Source organism: Orbilia oligospora, assembly GCF_000225545.1.
Source record: "Orbilia oligospora ATCC 24927 unplaced genomic scaffold scaffold00076, whole genome shotgun sequence".
NCBI lineage: Eukaryota > Fungi > Ascomycota > Orbiliomycetes > Orbiliales > Orbiliaceae > Orbilia > Orbilia oligospora.
In genome coordinates this window covers 1,970,669-1,998,207 of record NW_011645633.1, presented here as the reverse complement: position 1 = coordinate 1,998,207, position 27,539 = coordinate 1,970,669, and the positions used below count along the sequence as shown (strand labels likewise).

At 45.0% G+C, this 27,539-nt stretch overlaps 8 protein-coding genes across 8 annotated transcripts; 5 read left to right on the top strand and 3 right to left on the bottom strand.

The window, feature by feature from the left end:
• Positions 1–1,123: 1,123 nt before the first annotated feature.
• On the top strand, positions 1,124–2,343 carry AOL_s00076g580 (uncharacterized protein; the record flags this gene model as incomplete). The annotated part of the gene is made up of 2 exons (XM_011123132.1): positions 1,124–1,167; positions 1,293–2,343. 2 exons carry the CDS (start codon positions 1,124–1,126, stop codon positions 2,341–2,343), a joined length of 1,095 nt encoding a protein of 364 aa, XP_011121434.1.
• A 2,249-nt stretch (positions 2,344–4,592) lies between these two features.
• AOL_s00076g579 (uncharacterized protein) lies at positions 4,593–7,360 on the top strand (the record flags this gene model as incomplete). The annotated part of the gene is made up of 2 exons (XM_011123131.1): positions 4,593–5,053; positions 5,167–7,360. The coding sequence occupies 2 exons, from the start codon at positions 4,593–4,595 to the stop codon at positions 7,358–7,360; spliced, it is 2,655 nt and encodes an 884-aa protein (XP_011121433.1).
• Positions 7,361–9,934: 2,574 nt separating this feature from the next.
• On the bottom strand, positions 9,935–10,594 carry AOL_s00076g578 (uncharacterized protein; the record flags this gene model as incomplete). The annotated part of the gene is made up of 1 exon (XM_011123130.1): positions 9,935–10,594. The coding sequence occupies one exon, from the start codon at positions 10,592–10,594 to the stop codon at positions 9,935–9,937; it is 660 nt and encodes a 219-aa protein (XP_011121432.1).
• A 573-nt stretch (positions 10,595–11,167) lies between these two features.
• On the top strand, positions 11,168–11,903 carry AOL_s00076g577 (uncharacterized protein; the record flags this gene model as incomplete). The annotated part of the gene is made up of 2 exons (XM_011123129.1): positions 11,168–11,277; positions 11,351–11,903. The coding sequence occupies 2 exons, from the start codon at positions 11,168–11,170 to the stop codon at positions 11,901–11,903; spliced, it is 663 nt and encodes a 220-aa protein (XP_011121431.1).
• Positions 11,904–14,112: 2,209 nt separating this feature from the next.
• On the top strand, positions 14,113–14,550 carry AOL_s00076g576 (uncharacterized protein; the record flags this gene model as incomplete). Its single annotated transcript, XM_011123128.1, has 2 exons — positions 14,113–14,239; positions 14,348–14,550. The coding sequence occupies 2 exons, from the start codon at positions 14,113–14,115 to the stop codon at positions 14,548–14,550; spliced, it is 330 nt and encodes a 109-aa protein (XP_011121430.1).
• Positions 14,551–15,309: 759 nt separating this feature from the next.
• Positions 15,310–16,703, bottom strand: AOL_s00076g575 (uncharacterized protein; the record flags this gene model as incomplete). Its single annotated transcript, XM_011123127.1, has 2 exons — positions 15,310–16,315; positions 16,453–16,703. 2 exons carry the CDS (start codon positions 16,701–16,703, stop codon positions 15,310–15,312), a joined length of 1,257 nt encoding a protein of 418 aa, XP_011121429.1.
• A 4,289-nt stretch (positions 16,704–20,992) lies between these two features.
• Positions 20,993–22,653, bottom strand: AOL_s00076g574 (uncharacterized protein; the record flags this gene model as incomplete). The annotated part of the gene is made up of 4 exons (XM_011123126.1): positions 20,993–21,073; positions 21,159–21,321; positions 21,379–22,403; positions 22,471–22,653. 4 exons carry the CDS (start codon positions 22,651–22,653, stop codon positions 20,993–20,995), a joined length of 1,452 nt encoding a protein of 483 aa, XP_011121428.1.
• A 2,974-nt stretch (positions 22,654–25,627) lies between these two features.
• On the top strand, positions 25,628–26,329 carry AOL_s00076g573 (uncharacterized protein; the record flags this gene model as incomplete). The annotated part of the gene is made up of 2 exons (XM_011123125.1): positions 25,628–25,704; positions 25,780–26,329. The coding sequence occupies 2 exons, from the start codon at positions 25,628–25,630 to the stop codon at positions 26,327–26,329; spliced, it is 627 nt and encodes a 208-aa protein (XP_011121427.1).
• Positions 26,330–27,539: the final 1,210 nt, after the last annotated feature.

Genomic DNA, 27,539 nt, shown 5'->3' with positions numbered 1-27,539 from the left:
TTGACGTCGGTGAATTTTTGGTAGGCGTAACCTTTTTTGAAACCGTTCTTCTTTCATATTTCTTCTGGTCTTTCTTTTTAAAGATGTATACCTTAAATGTGGGTTTTTACCGAAGGAAAGGATTAGGATTTAGGCTTCTGCTGGTTCCTGTGCATGTTCGATTAGTGGGGACGATGGAAGATAGGAAAGCTTTCCAACTGGATACCGGATCATTCCAGATGGATGAAACTAAGCAAGTACAGTACACTAAGTAAATTTAAATTAAGAGTACCAAAAAGAAGAGGATATCAGATCCTATCGTATCATGTCATATCGTACATACATGCTTCAAGTTTGAAGCACCTACATGCCATATATCTGCCCGGCGAGACGATACATGCATACCTGCAGAGCACATGATAATCGATAATTGCCTCTGCTATCCATCTGATACCAATCCCTCCCTTCCATTCTGCCATCCGATAGGCGGTCTACGTGGACCCCGAAAAAGCCACCCCATCGACTCACCCTCATTCGAATTCGGCTTCTGCATTTCGTATTTCAAGTTCTGTGCGGGCAGGGCGCATTCGATTGGCTGCCAGGAAAGGAGGAGGTTGGTCCAACGAACGGAAACGACAACAATCCACCAAGCCAAAACAATCAGGCAGGCGAGCAAGGGCCTGGCCCAAACATCCCGGGCCCAGCTGGTCTGGTCTGCGGTGGTCTTCCCATTCCTTCCCCTTCCAACATCACCCGTTGAACAAACCTCTCCTCTCACACTCTTTATTTGGAACCGAGAATTTTGTCAACAAGTCATCAGCGGGAGTTAAGTAGCAGCCAGCAGTGTAGCAATTGAAGCTTCATTCGTAGCTTTGGCTTCTGTCTTTTCCGAATCTTTATTTTTATTTTATTTCACTTTTCTCGGATTCCTTTTTTCTAAATTTCTCCTTTTCACACAGCGTGTTTTGGGGGTCTTTTTCTTCGTCTTGTTTACGCGACCAAAGTTAACGACCGAAAAGCAAGGGCGGGACCATTTCAATCAGGCAGAATTTCAATCCATCACGGGATACATTCAGGCCTTCGATTAGTTGGTATTCTTTGTGCTACGTGGGAGTAGCACCATAGAAGAATCATTCCTTCCCAGATGTCCCTCCAAGCGTACCATTCACGTATGCCTTCTTACGCAGAGTATGTATTCCTTCAACCCCCATTCGTCGTTATTCTTGTAGTTATCGTCGTTATGTTAGTCATTGCTTTCTTGACCAAACCCGTCTAACATTTATCTCTTCTCTTTTATTCATTCATCCATTCAGCATCCTTAACTCGGATGTCTTCAACTTCCTCATCGGTCCATCCCGGACCCGGTTTGGCATTCACAAATGCCTCCTAGCCGCCCATTCCGATGTCCTTAAGCGCATACTCGACAGCCATATGCGCGAAGTAACGGCCAATGAGATGGTCCTTGAAGAAGTCGAGGAAGACTGCTTCGCTTGTTTCTCGGAGTATCTCTACACGGGCAAATACCCTGTACCTCGTCCTCGAGAACTCTATCCGGGCAATTTAGGAAAGGGGCTAGCCGGTCTTGTTGGTGGAATGAGCGGAGACATGAGCGACTCCGAATCCTACAGAAAGAAGTCTGCTGCCGCCGCCGCGGCCACTACTACAACAAAGAAGAAGCAGAGCCGTGGGTTCGCTGGATTTGGAGGTGGTGGTGAACTTTCCCCCGTTCGTCCGGGTAGTCCCGCGGGTCCTGGCGGGAGTCCGTATAAATCTACAACTCATGACTTTACAAATGTCTTCATTACCCTCGCGGGTCTCTACGTTCTCGCTGAGAAGTACAATATTCAATACCTCAAACACCTGGCTCTGAGCGATTTGAGCAACCAGCTAAAGTATAGCTTTGAGCTTATCCCGACACGGAGAGGGGATATTGTTGAGTTGATACGGTACACGTATAATAACACGTACGAACCAAAACAAGATCCAAGGGCAAAGGAGTCAAAGGAGGAAGGATTGAGGAGCCTCGTCAGCAACTATGCTGCACTCAATCTCAACGGATTGAGGGCCAGGAGAGGGCTGGGACTTGGAAGCACAAATGGAGCACCACCACCGGATGAAGAAGGGGACTATGGTGGTTTCGATGAATTGATCGCAGATGGCGGAGACTTTATTAAGGATCTCGTCAGGAAAGTTGCGATCGATGAAGATGAAAATAGAAGGTATGGAAATAGTTTGTTGGATATTCCGGCATACTTTGAGGGACCATACGGTGGCGGTGCTGGTTATGACAGAGCAATGATGTATGGAGGATTCGTGTCGAGGATGGACGACAAAGTCGGTAGCGACAGTGGATGGCCATTCTGACAATTAAGGTCCTCGGCTATCGCGGAGTATAGTCGGTATCTGGGGAGTGGGGATCCCAATGGAAGGGGGATTGATGAGGACGATGAATTCGTTATCGAGGAAGGTTCGTGACAATTTTCGGGAGAGGGAAGGCGAAGACATCCTCGACAGCGATCCACGTATGTGACACGGCGTTCCCGGTCCCAGACACCATCAACATCACTCAACGGTGACAAAGGGAGTTTAGGTCTTGAAAAAGTTTGGTTATGGGCAGTTGTAGCAGTTGCTTTTTGGACCAGTTGAGCGGAAGCGATTTCGGCGTTTTTTATCAAGACACTTTACCTCTTTCTTCGACTATTTATTATCGCGCGACACAAACAAATGTTGGAAATGCATTCATATGGACGATGATGGTTTCCTTGATTATCTTATTCAGCAGGCGATGTCTTTATGTTTTTTTGCGCCCCCTTTGAAGGCTTTCCTCTCTCCCCCCTCTCTGCCTTGGTCTTTGAGGGCAAATGATTTTTCTTTGAAATGCTATTACCATATAGCATTTATCTTAATTGGTACATATACACCCGGCGGAAACCACCATGCAATGTCCTTTTTGATCGATCTGAACGTCTTTCTTTTTTACCATCATTATTATTTACCAGAGTCTATGATCTGATGCTCTAATTTTCCCCTCTTTTTTTTTTTTTTTTTTTTTTTTGAGTATATACTTTACTTTAGTATCTCTTTTTACCAATTGAACGGTTCAATGAATGGATTCCTATTCCAGACCTAGAAAGCTTTACCTTTGGGTACTTACGGTACCCGCTTCTTGCCAAAAGGAAAGCTTTCCGGAGCCGGATTCAAGAACTGATCAAGAATGCCAAAAATCAAGCTTTTGGCTGTGAACGGAATTGTCTGTGACGATCCTCACATGCCGTTCCCAACTGGGGACGTTACACGAAAACATGAACATTGCAGATACAATGAATACAAAATAGCCCTTTATGGGATCGTACCTATACCTATACGAATATAGGCATTATTATCTGGTGACTCTTAAATCATTTTGTGATATACGATATTTCTTGATCGATCGATTGCACTGGTGTGCCATGGGGCTGAGGGGGAGTACATGATGTTGCACCATTAATTTGAGTGCCCGAATCTATATAGGCAAACGTACGTCTGCTGCCTAATAGTGTTTTGCAATGCAATGCGTATATGGTGGGATGGATTGAGCTTGATTTCCTGTAAGGCTTTTGGATTTCAGGTTGGATTTTTGGTGTGTGTATAGATGTACACGGCTCGATTCGGATCGATCAAGTCCCCTGCGGGCGTGTCTACATATGGTACCCGTATACTAAATTGATAGGTTGAGGATCGACCGGTCTTCAATAGCTCTCAACCAAAATCTCAAACATGGTACTAATTGCGACGACCTATAGATATTTGTGTTAAAGAAAGTTAGTGTGGAGAGCTAGAGCAAGGATCCAAAATTTAAAGCGTGCAGATAGGGATCGACTCGGGCTTCGGCACTTGAGTATGCTTTCTATTTTGATGTCTACAGGTGCATATATGTATACCTACCTGCTTAGGTAGACTTGCAACGGTTACGCGCTGTATCCTATAGTCAATATTGAAAGAAAGCCCCATATTGACAAAATTGAGTGAAGTCCCCACCAAGTAAATAATTTTCAAGAGTACTTACTTATAGACTTACATAAGAGATATCGCCATCCAGATGGCGGGTGCTTCCCCCCTTGTGTCTCGTTAGATCCCGTCCCGTTTTCTTTTTCAACGTTGGATTTCCAGCGTTGTCGACTCCTCAATAAGCACTATCCCAGGTAGAGATTAGGCCCCTGCACGACTTGATCAAGGAAGAATCAAGGCACCCTCGCCGGCGAACCTCACTTGACGAGAAGACTTGCTAGCAGCAGCGCACACCTCAAACCTGCAGATTGAACCCCGTTTGGGAATTTCTTTAGGACTCGAAGATGCACCTGCGCGAGCGAGGCTGAGCCTCGTCTCGATAAGCCTGGCCGGGAGTACTTCATTCAGCGGTACCTCATGATGCGGAAAGGCACACCTCCAGTCTGACGGTTTAAAACTAAATCCTTTGCCGAACCTCTTCCGCTCTCCATTTTCTTTGGTTGCTCAATTCTTCGATTTTGGTTTAATATTTTTGTTTTCTCTTCACAGCTGCAGACACATAATGGGTGGCAGGTTGCGGTAGCAGAAAAACCAGAAGCGCAACTCTGCGAAAAAGGTCGCCAAAAATGGATCCTCTTTCAATCGCAGCCTCAGTCGCCGGTCTGCTATCTCTCTGTATCCAGATAGGTCAGACAGTTAGTACATTGGCTGATGCCCTCGAGAATGTCGACAATACCATCAGTTCGTTTCGCGGGGAAATTTCAGCCTTATCTGGAGTTTTAAAATCGATAAGTACGGCGTTTAGTGATCCTCAGCGTCACAGGATACTTGAGGAAGCGAGCCATGGAACCGGTCATCTTGGCCAATATTGGCAGGGTGTAGTAGTGTCGCTGGATCACTGCGGGGCAACTTTGAATAAAATGAATGTTGTCTTGGACGGGATCCAAACTAGTAGACGGACGAGGATATTTAGAAGTTTTGGAAAACATCTAAAGTTGACGTCGGAGGAAGGCGTATTGACGCTTTACCGACAAGAAGTGCAGTCACATACTGCGAATTTGCAGATTTCGCTACAAATGATTAGCGTGTAAGCTTTCTTCTTCTTCTTCTCCTAAAATCCTCAAAGGGACTATCCGTCCTTCGATAGAAAGAATCTCATAAGGCTGATACAATTGGCGATATTCGATTTCTTGCATACAGATGCTTATCTCTCGCTTCTGATGACATGAATGCGGATACGTCGGTACGGCTCGACGAGCTAAGCGACGACGTACGAAATATCTTTCGTCTGCTAGATCGGACGAAGAACGACCTACCGATTCCCAAACCCGGTGATAATATCACATTTGCACTCGTGTCTTCTTCACAAACCGTTGTGGAGGATTTACAATCATGTTTGGGAGCTGCAGAGGTCTTGATATCTGATGCTTCTACTCTTGCCGAGAAGCAGTCTGTTCGAGAATCTACTATTGCTGTTCCGAATTATTTTACAACAGCGCAGAGACGAAGGGTTCAGGAATGGATCAATGCGCCTACGTTTACACCTACGATTGCGCCTACGGTAGATAGTAGGGAAACCTCGTCTGAAGCTACTACTAGGACGATTCCTTCTGTCAATAAAAGTACAGTCAGCATCATTACGACCACCCCTCCTGTCGAAAGCTCCAGGCTTGAATTAGCTGCCCGTAAGGAGGAAAAAAATAGCTTGAAAGATGAAGACTCGGACTCGGATTCGGACTCCTCGGATATTGATGGCGGGTTTAAGGATAATCTTTTCCAGGCCGGTTTACGGTATTTTGAACAACAGGACTACGCTAGTGCCGAAAGATTCTTTACAAAGGCTGTCCAGGCTGGGGAAGGTGAAAAGAGTAAACCTTCTGATGGGAGTATGACAAAAATCAAATTCTACCTGGCGCAGACTCTATGCAAACAGCAACGATGGGATGATTCTCTTGCTCTCCTTGTTAGCTTGCAAACGCTCATACCGACCACTGATTCTCTAGAGTGGATGGAATCTAGTATCCTCCATGAGCTGGCCTTGGTGTATTTGGGCAAAGGGCTTCAAGAAAAAGCGAGAGCGTGTGCAAAATCCGCCAGCGAGAAAAGAAAGAAAATGCATGGGAAGAAAGACTCACGCTTTCGTTCTTCTGTTGGCTTACTGGCAGATATTTGCCAAAGTCAAGGCGACCCGGAAGCTGCAGAAGGGTATAGAAGGTTCATACCTCAGGAGAGTTGGTATCTATATACTCGCATTCATAGGAATGTTCCCGACCGCAACATTGACGAAAAGGAGGTTATCGCCGTACGCATACCTTTGATGGATACTGAAATGGACGACTTTTTCGGGGAACCAGGGCCGTTGAATTCGATATCTCGCTCTAATAGCTCTCAGCTATCGCATTCCAATGCCGTCTCTCGCAGCACGAGTTTCGCTTCACAATCAGCTATGACTCCGCTAACTCAATATTCTTTCCACTCTTTCGCTCCCAAAGCCTTACCTGTACCGGCACCCCGTACTACCACAGACTCATATGTACCACCGCGGATCGATGCGTTCGAATTGGATTCCAAAACCGTCTTCCAGGGCCAATTGGCGCCAGACAAGACTTCCCCTGCTAGCACACCAGAAGGCCAGAACTCCTACCTCAAGGTCTTCCTCAAAACGTATAGGGAGGTTGGACAGAACCAAATGCTAGGTTTGAAAGAAAAGGCCGCCAAAATCGCCATGGCATATTATCGGAGCTTTGAGACCGAGAGCCTCAGATTCAAGCTCATAATCCGATACATGAATGATGCAGCATGGAAAGCCTTGGAAAAGAATATTCTAGAAGGACTCTCCAGTCTTTCTTCTACAGGTCATGGGTTTTCTGCAATCCACTTTTTCGCAATGCTGGGCATTCCGACTATTGTTGGATTACTTCTTGATCGAAAAGCAGATGTTTGTGCTAAAGCCGGACAGGTAAATGGGTATGCGCAGCCTCCTGTTGAGAGTCGGAGAGGGAAACTCGGTGGACTTGCAAGAACGTTTTCACGAGGATCCATGAGCGCCAATGTATCTATTCCGCCAGTGATATGCAACTGGAGTCCACTGCATTTCGCTTGCGCATATTCTGGTGATCTCGAGACGGTTAGATTACTTATCGATCGAGGCGCCCAATTAGAAGAGAAGGTCGGGAAGGGATATACACCACTTCTCGTGGCGACGAGGAAGGCAGCCTTGGATACGGAAAGGTTCTTAAACCATGCGACGGATCTTCCAGTTGTTAAAACTCTTGTGGATTCTGGAGCGAAGCTAGATGTTCTGGATGAAGATGGACTGGGGATTCATGCTCATGCACATTTTATGGGAACTGAGGATTTGGCTGCTTATCTTCTTAGCCTATCAACGGATTGAAGATATTTTTGATTACCAGCTTTTTAATTGGCACATCGATTACTTAATATTTGGGGAATTAGGGTTGATCATTCTTTGCTTTAATATCTGAGAGCAACTGGAAGTTAATGATAATGGGCTTTTCGAGATGTGTACTTGGAGTTCAGGAACTCTTGTATTCTACATATATTTCATTCTATGTACATGTACAAAATAATTAATTCGCTCCGGGAATTTTAATATCCCTTCCAACAAGTAATATAAATCTTCAAAATAAGCAAAATAACCCAGAATTTCCAGGCTATATAAGTGAGTGTGTACGACAATCGATTGAGCAATGGAAACCCATTTGAATCTCCTCAATCGCCAATACATCATCTCTTGTCTCGTAAACCAGACCACAATAAGATTCATTTCTACAGAACCTTTAATATTATATGCTAGAGTTGGTCGAATCTTATAGGCTGACTTTCCGTCAACACCCCCCCCCTTCTTCCTCGTCCAAAACCTACACCACCACGATTTTTAATAGCACTTGCGCATCAGCAAACATAAGTTTGATGCTTCAGACGAATTAGGAAACTAATTCCTGGAGCGTTTCGCTCCTCTTTCTCGTCGAAAATCCCAAGCTGGCAGCCCAACAATGTTTCCTTTTTCAGCCCCAACCGACAATTTATTAACTGGGTTGCGGGTTGTCGACCGACAAACAGAGATTTCGTATATCAGTGCAGTATTTCCAATGATATTGCATAGTACGCTTCCAATTAATTTGAGAAGACAGGTTTGTTTAAGCAGGCGGAGTGAAGAAGATAGAAAAAAAGCGGGAAATGATATCTTAAAGTAAGATCGTGAATGCACAGTGGAGTTGCCACTCTTTTCGACAGGCAATAATTAGATTACTGCCGGCATTTGGCGAAGCACAATATAATGTACTTCCCTAAGCCCTGAGTAGAAGCAAGAGAAGATTTATCGGAAGCCTAAGCTTGATTGGTGGAAAGATCAGAAGCCTAATCTGACGTTGTGGAAGGATCAGAAGGATATATTGGTGTGAATAGCTTGAACTTGGTTGGAACATAGGTAAAACTTGTCATGAACAGTTCCCACCCAAAACAGGAATCCGAATACCTTGTTTTCGAATGAGGAAACATATAATAGAGGGTTTTGAGTTTCCGACCTTTTCCAAAGTTCTGATATTCTAGAATTTTGACAGGGTGAAACGTGGGGAGTCCTCGGATCGGAGAAGAAAGAGATATCACGGCGTTGCATGAGTTGGAAGTCCACAGTATGTTTTTCCTGAATTCCTGTTCCCGGGACAATCTGCTCGTCATCTTAACTTTGCCCTAATTCCGAAATGATTTCGGTTACGTTCGACCCAGAATAGAGGAAACCAGAGCAACGAACGTTGCTCTTGGTCAAGTTTTGTAGAGTTCTAAAGCTCTTGGGCTTATTTAGCGAACCTTGGCCTTCGACGAGGAGCTTTCCAGAAGCTAGCCTCTTCCACACAGTATTTGCATTGGAGATGTGGGATTTCGATATAGTTAATTTCTGATCTGGTGGTTTGGGTTGAAGATGAAAACAATTCAAGGTTACTGGGGGTGACAACGTGGCCACAAAGGAGGTATTTGGCGAAAGTGAGTATGGTTGAGTAAAGTTTGGTTGATTTCCAAGAGGGGGTGTAATTGATTGAAGAGAGCATTGTTGGAACTGATTTGTTTGTCCATTTATGACGCTGTAGGCAATTTTTAGAGTAGTGTTTGGGTATATGGAGGAAATTTTCGGAAGGGTGAAATTAGGGAGATATATATAGACATGATTTGACTGCATTGTGAGCTTGTGGTTTGGCGACATTTGGAGGTTTGTTCAAGTTTGTGATGTTGAGTGAAGAGAGATTTATGCGATGTGATATTTGAGGTTGGGGAGATGATAGTCGAGAAGAGAAGTTAAGGACGAGGTGTTAAGGATATATGGATTGAGAATATATGAGCTTGTGGATATGAATTTGAAGATGTGAAGCTGAGAATATGAAAGTGGGAATGTGAGGTAGTATGAGTTTGAAGAGATGAGATGTGTATTAGAATATTTTGTCTTCGTCTTGATATTGCAAGCTTGAGGTTGAAGAATAGAAGTGATTTAAAAGGATACTAAGTAAAGTCTAGGAGGAAATAGAGGTATTTTGGCTTGACTATGGAGATTTAGGTTTCAGGACTAAGGATAAGATTATCACGAGGAAGCATGATGAGATATATGTCTCTTTGGCATGATATAAATGGTGAGGACAAGAGATAGAGGTATCTCAGGATAGTAGAACTCTAAAGAGAGAAAATTAAAGATGGAGTGGAAGTATGATATGTATAGGAAACAGTAGTGTTTACTGAGTTATTGAATTCTAGGAGGATCCAGAGAATTTGACGGGGGGGAAGGAGCCCCTTTTATCCTAGTACCGATGAACCACCATATCACTACTAGATCTTAGAATCAAAGTGATAATATCCCCCATGCTGTATAGCTATTTTGTTTTTCTCGGGCGTGCTTTGCAGTGTGGGTGGATTCTGATATGGACACAACATGCTTAGTTCGTGAAAGTGACAATGTTGGCTAGTCCTCAGAAAATCCGTTATCTGCACGCATTCTAGAAGACTTTGCAACCTTTTTTTGTTTCCCCGAGCTCCTTCGGTCCTTGTCAATATCACGATGAATGACCTCGATGTCGGTGCCTGCGGGCCACTTCAGCCTAGCAAGTTCTTCTACCATGCTCGCGCTACGGTGACGTCCGAGATGGCAAAAGCAGTTGACAACGACTGTTGGCTCGTTTTCATTATCTGGACCATACTGGCTCTCATTTGTGGAGGTTTCATCCCCTGTGTCCTCTCCATCTGACGGTAGATATTCTTTGTCGTGAGAATCGGCGTCTTTGGAACATTCCTGTTCGGGTATTTCCCGACTTTGTTGGATTTCGTGCGTTGTATCGACCTCTTTGTCCGCTCCCACACCCACTTGCACTTGCACTTCCTTGCCGCATTCTAACTTCTGAAGTCTTTCAATCTCTCGCAGGATATCATTCTGTATCGTTTCCAACAATGCGAGAAAGTCCTTATCGTTCATCAAGTGATCTCGCAGCTTCTTTGACCTCCCGTCCATGTTACCCCGGAGCTGTCGCGGAGGGTTTGTGACATTTCGCATGTCGTATCGCAGCGGTGCAGCTGGCTTGAGAGGACCATAATGGGCGCCGGATGAGTATATTGTTACCCTCGCCATTTCCTTTAGCGCCGTTTCCTATTATTTTCTTCAAAGGGTTCGGTCAGGATATCGCTTGTCGGATACAACGGTATAACATTCTATTGAAAGAACTGGATTGTGCTTATTACTCGATTGCTTGGCGCGCGGTGTTCCTTTTTCTCTTGTTGGATCCATGGATGGGCCAAAACGCATTCACGTCTGGTCACCACCAAATGCGCATTACGGTTATCAAACGGTCGAAAAGGAGGTATCAACGACACTGGTAATGTTCTTGCACAACATAATCGTCTTTTAGAACCGAGTCCGAACCTATCCAACCTTATCGGGCCCGGTTCCTTCAACGGGATGTCTTTGATTACAGTGCTATCTATGTTTGGAAGTCTCGTGGCAGGCGTTGCAGCCGCAGTTGGGCATCACTTCTTTTACCTAAGCCATGATGGACACATTGTCGGTACCTCTACAGACCAAGAATGGGTTTTACGAATTGGCGCAGGACTCACATTTCTTGTGCGATTCTTTTATTCGTTTTCTTTAGGTATAGTTCTTGTGCAACTTTTCTGGGGTTCCTTCCAGAATACGCTGGGAACAACAATGGGGACTGCAGATAGAGCGTTTGAGATTCGCACAAGCCCCGCGGCGCTCTTTGATCTTGGTTTCTGGGCTTTCAGTCCACTGATGGTGTTCCATGGGATCGTTTACTGGTATGGTAGAAAAATAATAACAGTGTCAACAAAAAGTGGCACAATTATTGACTAAGAATATGTAACAATCTAGGCTCCTACCTTTGGCACTTGTGATTGCACCTTCTTCTTTGACAATCACCATACGAAGGAACTCGGACGGACCAGAACTTCTATACGAATATCATAGAAGGAACCTTTTCCTTGCATATCTCATCCCTGGCGTGCTCGTCTTTGTAGGATGCCTTGTTGGTGTTATCAATATCATAGGGTCTACAAGGTCATACTCTAGTACATTGTCTACTGTGATACGTACGTCGAGAAACGAGTCACTGGACCAGCTTATCCAAATCACCGATCGCAACGGTGGGAACCCGTTACCAAAACGCCTAGTAAGAACAAAGGTTCGGCTAGCATCGTTGTACGGAACTTCTGTTGCACTCGACGGGGAAAACTTTGCTATTGAGGTTGTTAGGTATGCATCTGGAACTACGGCTGATGACGGAGTTCGGCACACACACCATGGAAGTAGACAGGAAGATGAGGGGAGACTCGGCGTTCAACGAGTGGATGAGAGAGATAGCGAGCTAGACAATTTGTCACCAATTGGGAGCCAAGACCGGCACCGTGGAGCTGCAAAGATATAGGATCAACCAGTATTGCTTGCTGGAGTATGATGATTGGGTTTGGAGTATACATGTACTTGTATGTATTTCAGGGAACGCCGTGGCCGGCCCCATGGTTCTCTACAGCAATTGATCTATCTATATTTAGAGATCAAAACGGCTGCCGTCCTTAGTACTGAAGATTGCTAGTTAGTACTGCGGATATAGTTCTAATGTTCAAGTACATATGCTGTATACTTGCATGAATTTTGGGATAGTATTCTCTAGAGTGGTGACGATTATTAATTACATATGCGCGTCAATTGAAGTGAAAACTAATGGTTTCATCATAAATGCATTGCTCCTTTAATCACGAATGACTTGTAGAAACCCCATGGATTAGGTATTGAAGCTTGAATTCCGGAGATCCTGTCACTCGATTTTAACTTTGATGAATGGAACGTCTCTAGAATATAAGATACATGAGCATTGTTCTGCGAGACGGATACATCTGAAAATGTCTATAATTAGATGCATTTATTGAGAATGCATAGAACAGGGTTTTATCTAGATCATAGAAGTGGCCCTGTCTAGCCAGTCTAAAGATAGACATCCGGACATCATCGATTTGGCTTCCCGCACCTAACCTGCTTAAGATATCGAGGCCACACTAGCGCACTTTTCAAGTGGTAGGTTTAGGCTAGTTGGGTAGAGCTTTATGATACGAAATCGTAAGTTATGCCGAGGAATGCAGCGCAACTTGTACTATACTGACGTGTACCTGGATGGGTCGCAGCGAACACAATATCGGGCCCTGCCCCATGACTCTAATCCCAGCAAAAAGTAGTATTTCTATAATTCGGTTACACGGATACCATTGTTGCATATGTAATATATAACTGCCGCTGTCTGATCTTGGGACTATCGAACTCGAGTACTCATGGATTCATGAATACATGCGCGGGCAAATCAATTTGAATTAGAATATATCAACATTTATCAATATCAAATCGCTAACTGCAAAGCTTAACTATTTCAGATTCAAACCGTCAACCGTCTAATGTTCAACCATGTGGCTAGAATATAACCTTCTAGAATTCCTCACAATGAGCCTAATTCTAAGGTGGAGGATAACTCCCAACGAGTGCACCTACATATGATACATATACGGACTCGTCAGGAAAATTCTGAGCTGAGCTGAGGCTGAGCATGAGGCGCGAATTCACCTGTTATGAGCGAGCCCATGGCAGACAGGATCCCAAAAACCTCCAACTTGACTGTGTAACAGAGCCAAGTCGCTTGGCGTATGGGAAGATGGAATGCTTCGACTTCTAGGCGCTGCAACCCAATCAAGCCGCCGCTACAGGCGTAAACCGTATACTTAGTGCTACTTTGATGTCGCATTGCAAAGATCCAGGAGTGAACATCGTGTATATTTGATGGACACCAGTGCCCGATTTAGTGGCTGTGAACAGTCGTTTGACTCTGATGTAAGTACTGTGCGGCCGGCAAATGCCGTTCCTCTGGTCTTGTGTCTACAACTGTAACCTTCGCCTCAGCCGCAAACGCTAGGCTATGATCCACTATATTTTTGTTCTGGTAGAACAGAATTAGCGAGAAAATATTGTCGATGCAGAAGACCTGACTGTTCGCCCTCTGAGTCAATTAAGGGCGATATCAGATGAGGCATATGCATACAAAGGATCTTAGCTCTTATCTGACTTTCCGCTACATGCACATGTACATTTTTACACCTAAAACCAACAATATATATGAGCTACTTGAGTCCGTGGGCTTGCATAAATCCTTTAGATAGTATGAATTAATTCAGTTACGTCAAGCCGCCATCATGCGTTTGCTACTACATGCAGGGGTCATTCTACTACGTCTTGAATGCGTCTTTGGGTCAGACAATTAATTAAGCGAATCCACAGCGCCGCGATTTCAGGGAACTGCCACACAACTGGACAGGTTTTCCTGTCCTGCATATTTCAGCTCACAAGACAATTTCCCTTGTCGAGTAAGAACCTCCTTAATATGGGAAGGAAGCTACCGTTTTTTGTCTAGGCTCTGCGTCCACGCCCACGGATATCCATGGTCAGGATGTTGTAACGCTAGAATGATGAAATCCGGGTAGATAAGGGTTCCGATCCCATCGTGCAGTTTTCTTTTCCATTCTAGTATTTCCCCTACTTCTTTTTTCTCTCGAAGAAGCTTATTCGATCATTTCCTAAAGACGTACCCGTCAATCATGTGTATCCAAGATTTCACGCTTTACCACTGTGGCTGTCAGACGAAAGGCAGCCTCCGAGCGTGTGGCGAAATGCAATGCAGTCATATCAAGGACATCGCTAAGCAACTCCCAGACCATTGCGAATGTATGTTAAACCGAAGTTTGAATTCCCTCTTTTATAGAATTTATCCCAAAATCCGCTAAGTATACATACTATATATACTTGGAGTTCTGTACTGACGATAGTGTCTAGCCTGCCAAGCGAAACTGGAGGAAGGTATCGAACTACCTCAACGAAGAACCAGTACCATCAAGAAGATCAAAAGAACCTTGAGTCTGCGAACCGCTAAATCTCCCGAATACTCGAGAGGACATCAGAGTCGCAAGGGGAGCATTAGCATGCGCATGACCCCGGAGGATGATGGATGGGTGAACCCATTTAATGACCCACTTTGAAATACCCATTTCATAGTAAACTCCCTAGACCTTTGTCCTTTGCCCATTTATTTTTCTGGGTTGTATTTATTATGGCTGTGCTTCAGGTTGGATTGGGTTTTGTATCTGTGTTTTATAAGTTGTTTGTATTTCGTGCGATTGCGCATTGTGTTGTTTGTCCTTGCATTGATTGCTTCTAGCGCGGGGTCGGATAATAAATTCGAGTTTCTTAGCATTCGAAAGTGAATTCACAAAAGTTGTAAGATATTGGACGTATACCTACGGCCATTGATTAATTTTGCAAATCCGTATCTGTATAGTAGCTAGTAGTCGTTCGATTCGAGGTTATAATCCACACTAGTACTGCGGTAAGCAGCATTGTAAGAAGATGCGCAGAAATACAACAGTCTCAACACATCTCTCATTACAGCCATCCTGGATCGATCGATGAAGTTTCCACAGCGATGGAATGTTCAAAGGTTTTTTTTTCGTGCCCTCGCGATGCTAGTTATAAGCTAGATTATAAAGATCATTGATTTAAATGGGCTTGAATTGAAAGCTCATATAGTTCATAACTCCGATTCAATTCTATTAACATTATCGCCGTATCTACCTGATCTCTGCGCTTATTTTGCAGTGAGATTTATTTCTAGTATATATTACAAAAGTTACTGACAAACAATCGGGGGAATAAGTCGCCGCGGCCGATATAAAGAAAAGATGCAAATAAATATCGCCGATATCACATAATATCCTTGTGAATACAAAGAGTATTTGTGATTACGCACATTTGAAGATAGCTACAGTCTCTCCAGGGTTCGAGCGGTAACAGGTTCCACTACAACATCCTTCTGGGTGATAGATATCGCAAGACTGTCCCGAATTAACACAGCAGTTTGGAGAGCTAAAGAACTGGACACACCGTCCACTGCAACAGCTATCAGGACGGTCAAGGGAGCAGAGTGCAATACCAGTGTTGCACACCAAGTTCTCAACTACCGTTGAAGTCGCTGTTTCAGTCTCAGTCTTGGATGCTGTCTCTGTGGCGGTTTCAGTCTCAACGGTAGTTGTAATTGTGCCTGTGGTTTGGGTCTCAGTAGCAATAGTTTCGGTGACGGTTTGGGCTGTTTCTGTAATGCTTGTGACAGTTGTGTAGAAGATGGTGGTGACGATAGTCTGTTGGACAGTGTTTGTTTTTGGAATCGTTCGAGTGACAGTTTTGGTTTTATAGACGGAAGGAGTAACTGTAGTATACTTTGTGGAAGTCCTGGTATGTGGAACCTTTTTGGTTTTGGTGACAGTGGTGGTTCTGGTGGAGCAAGGATTGATACGTTTGCAGGCCGAAGAAATTTGCTGCGGCTTCAGGTCTTGAGGAAGATGAGCCGGGATCTTGAAGGCATAGCTGTATTGATTTACGCCTCCACGTTTGAAAATATAAATAGCATTCTCACTCTCGTCGGCGGCATCGAGACGCTTCATCTTGCTACCGCCAGCATTAGGGATATAAGAAGTGGAGGTAAAGATCTCGGTATTCGTAGTAGTGGCAATTTCTGTGGTTGTGATGGTGATAGTGTCGATGACGTTGGAAGTTGCGATAACATAATCCGTCTCGGTGACATCGCTTGTCGATATAACCAGGATAGTTGAGGTGGAGGAAACAGTCGAAACGTCGGTATCTGTAGTCAGGGATGTCTCTTGACCGACAACAGTTGTAGAAACCGTTTTAGTGCGGGTGATAGTGACCGGGCGGGCAGTCTTCCCTTTGACTATGGTTTTAGTGTAGTACCTGGCGCATTATAATGATGAGTATTAATGTCACGAAAACAAAGTAATATGGAAGTACAGTAAATGAATATATATATATATACAATAATAATATATTGATATATTCGGATAAGTTAAGAGGAAGACCATGGAACTTACACAGGAACGTTAACTGTCTTGGTTTTTGTGACCACCGAAGAAACTGGAAGACGTAGATACTGTCTGCAAAATGATTTGGTGTTTCCCAGGTATTTTGGTGTAATGAATGCGGAGTAGATCTGGCTTGGGGAACAGTTGTGCTTGCAACATGGACTGGAACTCGATCCTGGGAAAGGAGTTGCAAGGGCCGATGGGATAGCCGCGACTGCGACTAGGGCCGCTGCTAACAAAGAAGGAGTATCGAACCGCATTTTTCTAGAATCGAATCCTTAACTTCGAATTGAAAGACTTCAAGTTGATCACTTCTTTCAAGGGAATTCGAGTAGGGATGGAAGTAACGGGAATCTTAAGACTCCGAGGGGGGTATATCGCCATTTTAAACAGCAGTACTGGCAGGCCACACGGCCTGGATCTCCTGGCGCCGACTTTGAGCCCATAATTCTCCTTGGCTACCTGAGTACTATCATTCATACTACTATGCATATGGGTGAATTGTAGGGAGAATGCCGCTTGCCGTACTGGAAAAATCGGAACTCTGTCTCAGCCATAAATTAAATGAGCCAACTAACTGGCTCGCCCATGCCAGGGCCGTAAATTTTCGTGAATACGTGGTTAGCACTGTTTTTCAGGCATGGGAATCAAAAAAGCGCTCGAAATTCTTTGGTGTCTTGAAAAAGCCTTACCCGAGGAGGATAAGCCTAAAAGTATAAAAGCTTAAATTATGGAGACGCCCCCTTGTGGAAATGAGGGACAACCATCAGCTGTCAAGCATCGCGCGGTTCCGCATGAGAAATGTAAAATTTAAAGGGGGGAAATCGAGTCAATATGTAGATATCCTTTTTATGTGTCTACTGCGCATGCAGGATGTGTGGGACTGAGACAAGCTTGAAAAAGGGTTGCATACGTCGGCGCATCGTGTAGTAAGTATGGGTTGAACAACGTTACCCCTATAAAACTCTCGTCTGGAATTAGAATTCCTAGCCTTATATCTAAGCCACGTGAGAACATGCTAGGCAGTTTAAAATACGTTACTGACAGCACAATCCTCAAAAAATCAGGATCGACCAGAGGCATTACCCCAGTTTATTGTTTTTCATTAATCGTCGAAGATCTCGCAAGGCCTGCATAGTACATAATAAGCTTTATAACTTAAGACTAGCGTGTAAAGTTAGATGGTTATCGCGGTACTATCTCATGCTGTTGTCGGAACCTTACGCGTATACATAGTACGCTCAACAGGGTTACATTGAACCCTTGGAGAAAGGTGCTTGGGACATAAAATCCCGTCTGGTGGTTTATTATTATAACTAACTTTAACCAGCGCGTGCGAGGGGCATGCTAAGTGCCTGGCTCGAGAATGCCGCATATCCCGATAAGACATTGGCTAACTAGTTTTATTTCACAAGTCTGCGCCGCTTATGTCATACGCCTGAAAACTTGGAGGAATATACAGAGCATGTAGGGACAACAAAAACCACATTGTGCTTGAAGCAGAGGTGATTAAATGGAACCTGTTCGGCAACTTCCTCCACGCTTTCTGTAAATGTGGGTTACTTCGAGCTGCATCGAGGTACAGATCGATCGCGGTGAACGCCAACATTATTCTTGACAGAGAAATGCTGAATTTTCGAGGTACCCCGGAATAGATCCGAAGAGATTTCCCTGATGTAAGTCTAGTAATCCAGAATAGATCTTTCGTCCAGTCGAGTATTGCCGCTTCAGATCGAAACTATTGTTCAGCTGCAAGGTACGGGGCTGGCTAGGTGGGGGCCGTATCGCGCAGTGACGAAAGCGACCGTGGAGTCGACCTTCAGGCCGAGTGAGGCCTGGCGCCAGTTTCCAGCCCTATGGCGATTTTTCATATCATTCAGAACCGTGTCATATATATATATCGGGATTTGAAATCGTCTATCGGATGTCCAGCTCCAACGCTTCAAGATTCAAGATTCTTTCGATTCATGTCAGCACAATGCAAGCAGTTTGCACCGAAGTTCTTCGAGATTTGAACGGGCACTCACATATAAAACTTCTAGATCCAAGCCATAAAAATTCTTCCAAAAGATCCAGAGTTCAATTCCACATCTGCTTCTTTCCGGTGCATGCCGAGTACAAACACATACACGGCAAACATCCACAACAGCAAGCCGCCCAACCAGTCGTTTGGATACAATGCGAGATCGAATTGAGCGAATGTTTTAACCGCGAGCCGAATGTCGAATTGTCAACCCTGTCTACGTGAGATGTGTACGTTTCCTTATCTGCTCTGTCGCTTTCTACACTATAAGTTCTGGCGTATTCCATGCTCGGAGACGTCGACGGGCGGGGAGTTGGCACCCCAAATTCCAGGTCCTCCGCCGTTGTGATTGAAGCATTAACCGACATTTTGGCCTGGGGGAAACTTATGGACACGTAGTGGATATTGTATAAATGTGGCTCCGGTGCGATCCGAGCGCAAGAACGATATATCGTGACGTAGGTTCAGGTATTGGATATAATTTAGTATCTATTGACCAGAAACCAAAGGAACGAAAAAATATCCTCGAAGGCCCGGGGAACGGGAAACAGGAAACCCGTCCGAACTTATAAAAGTAGAATTCGCGGTAGATCAGCCCTAATTGTGTAATATCAATAGACGACGCGTGAGATAATCCGCAATCAATTCAAAGCAGCGAAAGAGGCCAATGCCTCGTGAGGATTCTCGTTACCCCAAGGTATAATAAGCCCCATTAAGAGGCGGGACGGCACATAGATTACTTGGTTTGGATGCTGACGCTCGTCTGACCAAAAGCGCAATTGTGTTGGTGTCACACAGCCAACCTGGGCAAACTGCAAGGGACTTTTTAACTGTGTCTGGTAAATTTAAAGACGAAGTCGCTGGTAACGTCGCACTGATGAGGATATTTCAGAAGGCTGATACATATTATATAAATGTACATACGCCAACGGGATATCTCGGAATGCTGTCTACTTCTTTGATATTCGCGCAGTGCGCAGTTGATTTCAATTGGATGTTCCAAAATGAGGTCCAGTTCGGGACATCATCCACTTTGGGAAATATAACACAACCAACACAGCTATTTGACAACCGCATCCGATAATCTTGTCATTCCTTGAATTCGGCTTAACTTAGATCTAGATCACACGGTCGCTCCGAGACGGTTCCGGTGGCATTCCCCTCACACAAATGCATGTATATCATCTGCCTTCATCACAAAATACAGAATAGGTATGTATCTAAATCAGTGGTGTCACACGAGCGAACATGCGCTGGTCCTCGACCTCGTCGACGTCCTTGATCCTTCTCTTGTCGCTGTTCCCGTCGGTCGTGGAAACCTCCCGCCTGCCACAATACAAATCGAACAGAGTCGTTTCGTATTCTTATCGTATTCAGTTTCTAGGATTTCTTCACAAGGCGATTCTCCTTGATTCTGGCATTCGTAGACGATCTTGTAACTAGTTTTGTGGCCGCAAGCCCATTCGGTCTGGAAGGTTTGGTTACACATGTTAGGCAGACTTGTTTTTGTACTTGTGTACGGGTATTGGATCGACTGGGACCAGGAATTCTTGCTTTCAACTTTACAAGTGTTCAAATTGGGTATGGATCTAGGTCTAGGCTTAACTTGGGCTGTCGGCAAAGAAATGTTGTATCGAATTTGAGTATTTAGTATAATGTTTTATTTTAGCTAATCAGAGAGTAGCACGGGGTATTGACGTATTGATAGCTCTGGTAAGATAACTTCTTTCGGTTGGTTGTAAGGGTAATAACGTTGTCATTTTGAAGAGGTCTCAAACTACAAATATCCAGCCTCAACAGCCTTGATATTCTGTAAGCCGCATCCTTCAATTCCCGAAACACAATTTCTTTCCCAGATTTCCAGACCTGGGATCAATCTCGCCCGCGTAGATAGGAGCCTTGACTATCAGGAAGTGAAAATGATTATAAATTGTCGACTACATGCATACTTGCATCATCACCTCGCCGTTTCTCTTCCTCCAATTCTCGTTCCCGTTGGCGCAGTCGTTCTCGTTCCTGCTTTGCCGAAACCGTATAGCCATTTTGACACATGGGACATGAGCGATTAGTGAGATAAAGGTTATCTTTGAGTCTTTTGCAGCTACCTTTACTAGCGTCTCGGCAGTGGTACACGCGGTTATCAGTTCCTGTATGCCAACAGATGTATCGACGAACATTTCTGTGGCACATGGTTCTAGGAGATTTGTGGCAAGGTTGTTGCAAGCGGATCTAAGACAAGGGGGTCTATGGGATAATCGGATCTTTGTGTGAGTTTGTATTCAAGTGTGTAAACCCCCCCAAAAGAATTATTGGCGAATCTTGAGTTCTTTGTTTTTTATATTTGTATTGCTAGTACATTCACGAATTCGAAAAATAATATCGCAGTTATAATTCGCTATGGATCATAATGAATTTAGTTAATATATCATTCTCCTAGAATTCCGAGGTGTGGAATATTTCATAATTCTTATGGAGGTGTATGGAAAAAAGCAAAAGTGTTATATAGGAAAACTTGGTGTAGTGGCCCTACTGCCCGTTGGAAGCGCAGGTAAAAACACCAGACAAAGAATCTGTCTTGAAATCCGTTATAATGTTCTCGACCACGGACTGCACCAGAAAACTCGTTAGCCGCCTTCACAAAGAACAATAGACCTCGGGGAATAAGATGAAAGAAAAACTTTCTGCTACTTACGTATGTACCCGCGGTCAAGAAGAATATTCCCACAATAATTAAAAATATATTGAGCGCAAGTGAAAGTTTCTCGGTAAATGTAAGTTTTTTGAGCCACCCTTCGCCATAATCTTGTTGTCGCAGGTTGATCCAGGCCATGCCCCAGAAAATGAACCCGAAGAAACTGTTCCGTAGATGTCAGTGTTGGTTTCACCATGTACACGTCAAAAGTACTCCTTACCTATCAAAAACACTGCTCATTAACCCCAGCAAGTCTCCAAAGAATGGAATAACTTCCGCGATAATGAAAGCCAAGACCCATGTTACAAACAAAATACCCGCCCATGTCCCCCATCCGACCCATGTGTGTTCATTCTTATGTCTCGAGTTGTGGAAGATTCTGAAAAACACGAAACGTGCGGACAATGAAGCGTATAGAACACCTAAAAAGATGATGGTTGGTACGGCGAACGAGTAAGCAACTTTCTTGTATGTCGGAGAAAGACTGCCAAAGGCTGGGGCGGTGTAGTATTCATTTCCAACATAGACGTAAACGATGGATCCGGCAAGACTGAAGACGATTATTTCTGCGATGGTAATAGCCCAAAGAGCCTTGGGGAAATCCTTAGGGTTTTCCATCTCTGCGATGAAACTCGGCAGGGCGATTTGTCCAATGAATGTATAGCTGATGTTCAAGAAAGCACCCATTGCTGCCACGAATGTCGTTCCTGGTTTGGCAAATGCATCCCAGGTCGGCTCTACTCCCTCCACGTATTTGTTTGGGTGATCTTGAATCGCGGCGAAGATGATGCACAATAGAACGGCGACGAATGTAAAGAATGCGCTACCAGTGGCCAAGTGGCTCATGCTCGCAAATGTCCTAGGCATGCTCAATACAAAGCATACTAGGGTGGTGATAACAGCGAATACAATCGTGCATTCGGAGTGGTCGGTGATTGTATTCAAATATTTTGCCCCGACTAGGACATGCAGAGCTTGGATAAAAGTATTGTTTAGGATAAACGCTGCTGCCGTTAGCCACCATGCAATCTCAGAGCCCCAGAAGAGTTTCTGTCCAATATCGCAAACATCGCGGAGTTGTGGATTGCGCAGGCAGAATTGCCAGAGGACCAGCGAGGTATATAGAACACTGGCGGCGACGGCAACTGTGAGGATAAGACCCGGAACGAGGCCGAGGATGGCGTAGGAGTAAGGGAAAGAGAGGATGGCGAGACAAATATATTCTGAGAACAGGAGGGCAGCAGTCTGTACAGTTGGCAAGAGTCAGGTTAATCAATTAGGGATTCGGTTTCAGGACATTCAAGATTCTGACCTTCTGCCACGAGCATGTCCGATACTTGATGGCCGCGTTCGCTTCCTCCTTAATTTGGAACGCTACGAGATCTGAGCCGGAGTCACCGTCTGATCCCGTACGTTCGAGATCTTTACTGTCCGCATTGATGTCGTATGACTTCTTTCGTTCTTCAGCGGGAGTGAGCGTGGCGGTTACAGCCATTTTCGAAGGCGAATATATAGAACCCTGAGATGAGGGAACAATTGGAGCATTAAGTTTCAGTGACGTCGACACCAATGAACCTGAGAAAACCGCAGGTTGTACAAAAAGAGAGTCGAACTCCTTGCTGAGTAGAGTTTTTCGGCTGGAGTCAACTGAGCAATTTTAAACTCGGTACTGGAGGCTCTAAGCTCCGGTTTTATACATTATCGATAAGCAGAGATGATCTGCCGTCCCAAGTTTTTTTTTTTTTTTTGACCCAGGCAGCTAGCAACCTCTTACCAGTTAACTTTCGAGGTCTCGTACGGTACATACGACTCAGCAGGGGCCCAAAGCTCTAAATGTCAAGGCATTCATAATGCAACATTCCGGAGGCGATTGACGTGCGCGTTCATTAATCCCTCTCATTGGCTCAGGTCTTCCAAATCCACGTTAAGATTTCATGTCGGCGGCCATGTGCATGCTTGCCACGATCGCTCGCTCGGTTGATGAACCTTAACTTGGTCCAAAAACCGATATTGAATGACTGAAGAATGGCATCGCAACATGGTGGGTTGACTTTTCCGCACTCAAAGGAGTGTATCTACAGGGAACCCTAGACCAAGAACACCAAGAAAGGTCCAAGTTGTGGCTCCGTATCTTGTTTCCAGTAAGCTCACTTGGCTGATATCTTATCTTGCGGTGGGGGTATCCTGTCTCGCGGGTTAGTTCCGGTAACCGAGTGCTGCATTGTGGTCTGTCATTACGTACTGGGCTTGGAAATTTCGAAAAGAATTTCACTTGGGCTGCTATTGTTTGACACCTTATGTGATCATATAGTGCATAGTATGAAGACGTGATTCTAGGATTTTATGGTGGAATGCACCGGCCCGTTATGGTTATTCGCTAGTTTGGGAGGATTTCCTGGATTTGGGTTCGGAGCCTCCGGGTTCTGTGGTGGAGGAGTGGGTCTGGAGCAGATAGGCAGCTGGGGCTGGCAGTTATCGGCCGAACAACACGCAAAATGCAACAGTCTCTTTCTCTAAAACGGGTTCAGGCGCGATGGAATATAAATATTGTGGTTGGACAAGTTGATTCTCAGGTGAATGTTAATAATCTATGGCGATGCAGGTTATAGATCAGGTGGCAGAAAGAGTACATGTTTATCCAATCTCTGACTAACTAAACTCTGATCTGGGGGACGTTTGATGTGTTTTTTGACTAGAGTATGCTTAAGGACCGCTGAAGAAGTAGTTAATTAACCTAGCTTGCGCTTGTCAATCTGCAAAATGATACTTCCCGAAATTCTGATTTGCAAATTGTATCTTATACAATGTCCGATTATGTAGCGAACCAGTAGGTGGGTAACGTTATGGACTAATATCCCCAACTGCCCCACTATTGGGTAACACGACTTGAGTGCCTACAAGTAAGTAGGAATCTAGAGTATATAGCTCGTGCCCCTCGAAATGCGTACTCGCTCACCAATGTATATAAGCCAAGATACTCGGGGTAGTTACCTCATTGGTTAAGTAGTCATAAGTTATGACTGGAAGTTCGTAGATTGAATATTATAGACAACACAAAAAATCCAACAATACCCAGTATTCTTGTCATGTACATTTTGACAGAGCAGATCGAAGTTATCGCTGGTCTAACTCTAGCCTCGGGTTCAAGAGTCCTGACTCCTGTTAGGAATTACTGAATATGCAATTTGGGTATGAGTCCACAGGCATAATAATCGGTGCTTTTTGTGTAATAGCAATCTCGTGATGTTCTGCCCAATGGCTTTGATGGGTGCAGCTAGGCCAGTTTTCAATATGCATAAACTAGTAGATGGTCTTGCACATCCTATAAGAGGCTTATGCCTATTGACATTTTTCACCGCTCCGGCCAACCTTAGAATATCAGTAATGTGATATCACAGCACTCACACAGCCTCGTGACCTGTTTTTTCCCTTCGGGGAAAGATCAAACCTCTTTTTCTTATCTTTTAATGGTTCCTTCCAAACTAGAGCAGAGCATATCTTATTCCACCTACCACCACTCCTCCAACCATCGCAGCTCATTTAGTTTAGAGTTTCATCAATCACACCTCTCGATATAGTCCACCTGGCTACCAATCGCCAAAGTAGCCTTGGGTAGTATCTGGATATTTCCGTTACTACTATAGAAAACGTGGGACGCTTAGCGAGTATCATTAGTTGTCTATTGCTCCAAGAATACCGTAAGAAGCTGAATATCGGTGGAACATATTCCAATCTTTGAGAAGAAAGTCTCGACCTGCACAAGTGGTTCTATATCCTCGGGCGTTCTGGGTTTTGCAGAGACTTCAAAGGCCCCGGCCGCACTTTCGCCTTTTATCTAGCTTTCTATAGAAGATCTTCAAACGGCCCAGCTTTATCTGAGGTTATCCTTCATGATCCTTGGCCAGCCATGCTAGGATTTAGCTTCCTTGGCTCGAGGTTTATTGCTAGGCATTCCTTTTCGTTGTTGATTGTCGACTTGAGGCGAAGGGTTTGCTTTTGACCGGGCTAGTGGCTAGCTGGGTGGCAGTTGCGGCTGAGGGAAGATCCATTTGGTAAGAGGTATGGCTCTAATTCAACGCGGTGGGGTAGGAGGAGGTTTTTCGAGAATATTAATTTGGTGGATATCAAAACCAGCGGCATTATGCTGCTAGGTTGAAGTGAATAGGCTTTCCCGGAGAGGGGGGTGGGCTGGGGGGCTAAAATAGGGAACTAGCGCTTGGGATTATATTCCCACGCCGCTACTACGCCTGGGAGGCTGCGACGCGACGACGTCGAGCCAAAATCTTTCTTTCTGCCATTGCCCTCTGAGTGGGCATGGCAAACCCGCGACCTACACCTTTCCTACACACCCTTTCTAACCTCAGCCACAATCTCTATCCCTTATTTTCTAAACCTCGCCCCCATTACTCCTTACCTACGACCCCCGACCCCCTTTCAATACCACGCTCACGTGTCGGGAAGCCTGAACGATGCCTCAAAAGGCCAAGGCCTCATCAACCACCAAGGGTGGCTCGAGATGTTTCCTTAGATCTTGGGGGGAGTCTAAGTATGTTACACCCTTTCTATATAGGTGGATAGACTTCTTATCTTTGGACTCTGAGCTAACGAAGTGGGTTTTAAGGTTCTGGGAATTGCCATCAGAACTTCGTCATATCATTTTCAAGGGCATCTTGCTAGATGCCGTTGTGAAGTTTCGTCATTGGAGTCCGAGGCAGACCAGAGAATTCTTGCTCTCGAAGATAGCCCCGACTCGGGAGGACTACGAAAGGTTCTCCGAGAGGCAGGTCATGAGTAAACGAGACATCGACGACTACGTCGAGTTCTTATATCACAAAGACCGCGAAACATGTGCAACCTGCCCCCAGAAACAAATCCTGGGGGTAAATGACTGCCGCTGTCCCGGCGTTACCAGACTGTATCCCATTCCAACTGACATGTTGCTTGTCAGTAAGAGATTCCGACGGGATGTCTTGGTATCATATAGTATGGTTCAGCAGATGGTCCCCGAGGTCATCGGGACCAACAGGGTCCAGCCGAGTACTTTCAGGCCCCGTGGCGAGCGGTGTTGTAAGCCAGGTGCTGTGAAACCCAATCCTCCTCCAAAAGGATTCGGTGAATTCTCAAGGGATTTGATCGAACGGAGCCTTTACCCTTCATCCCCTGTCTGCTAGGTTCTTAGAGGACAAAGGTGCGAGAGAGAGATCATTTCCCATCAAATAGTTGTCAAACAAGCCACAGTTGGCGGGGTTGAAGCTGAGACTGAGCATCAAGGTGAAAGTCCAAAAACTTTCCGTATTTGCGACAAAAGTGGCGGTTCAATATACTGTGGGCACCGAGTGACCATCTTGGTTTCTTGTCAGGATGAATCCGGCCAAGATAGGTTGATTCGTATTTGCTACATGTATTTGAACCCAAAAAATATCGAGGATCATTAGTCCAGCTTGAAGCTTCGGTTCGGTTCGTTTATCAGCTTCTGTCTTTTGTCCATTGGGGCCTGGCCAGGTTTTTGTCCTACTGGCGCCTCCATTCTGCGGCTGCCAGTTTTTACCATCTTTACCAAAAAAGTTCATTCTGCGGCTGGCGTGCATCTATAATTTGGAGCGAATATTTGACGCTGGAGTCGCCAAATGCTAAGATGGTTAATTCTCATACATAGTAGGTTGATCAATTGATGTTATGAGATCGAAGCAAGGCGTGGTTCTTTTGTTTATACTGTATGTATGTATGCTGTGCAGCGCAGCTGTGTCAAGAGAGCAAGGGAAATCGCGCAATGCGAAACTGCAACCGATTGAACGATAAGATAATGCAGCAGGGATGCGACAGGGGGCCTCATTAGCTCAATCCGCCAGCAAAGCAATGCAACCACCCCAAAAAAATTCTGGTCGCTGCAGTGATGGCGTATGTATTCCGTAGAAGGCGAAGCTAACGATGCTGTCCATGAAGTCCGAAATCACAATGATACCATGGAGTTGGTACAGCAGATGTTGGTCTCCAAGAGGCAGAGTCCAATGATCTCGGAACTAGAAATAGGCGCCAGATGACATCAGGTTACTAGGTGTGGAGGGGCATCCTTCCCGAACAGGAAATGTAATTGAGGTTTTGTGAGGGTGTTGCCAGCCCAACCACCCGACTTTTGGTGTAAACAAGTCGCAGGCCGCCGCATAGCAACGTGCCCAGACGTCAGCTCGTCGCAGAACTCCACTTTCTACCACCCAAAATCCCAAATTGGTTACGGAGCGGTGGTCTAGAAAACCTCCTTCTAGGAAACCTGGGATCCAGCCTGACGACGTAGCAACCGCCTCTATTCGCCGCTTGTGAGGGTCGTGGCTCTGTTGACACCGCAGAATCCAGATTAATTGCGTGCCATCGCCCGCTTCCAGC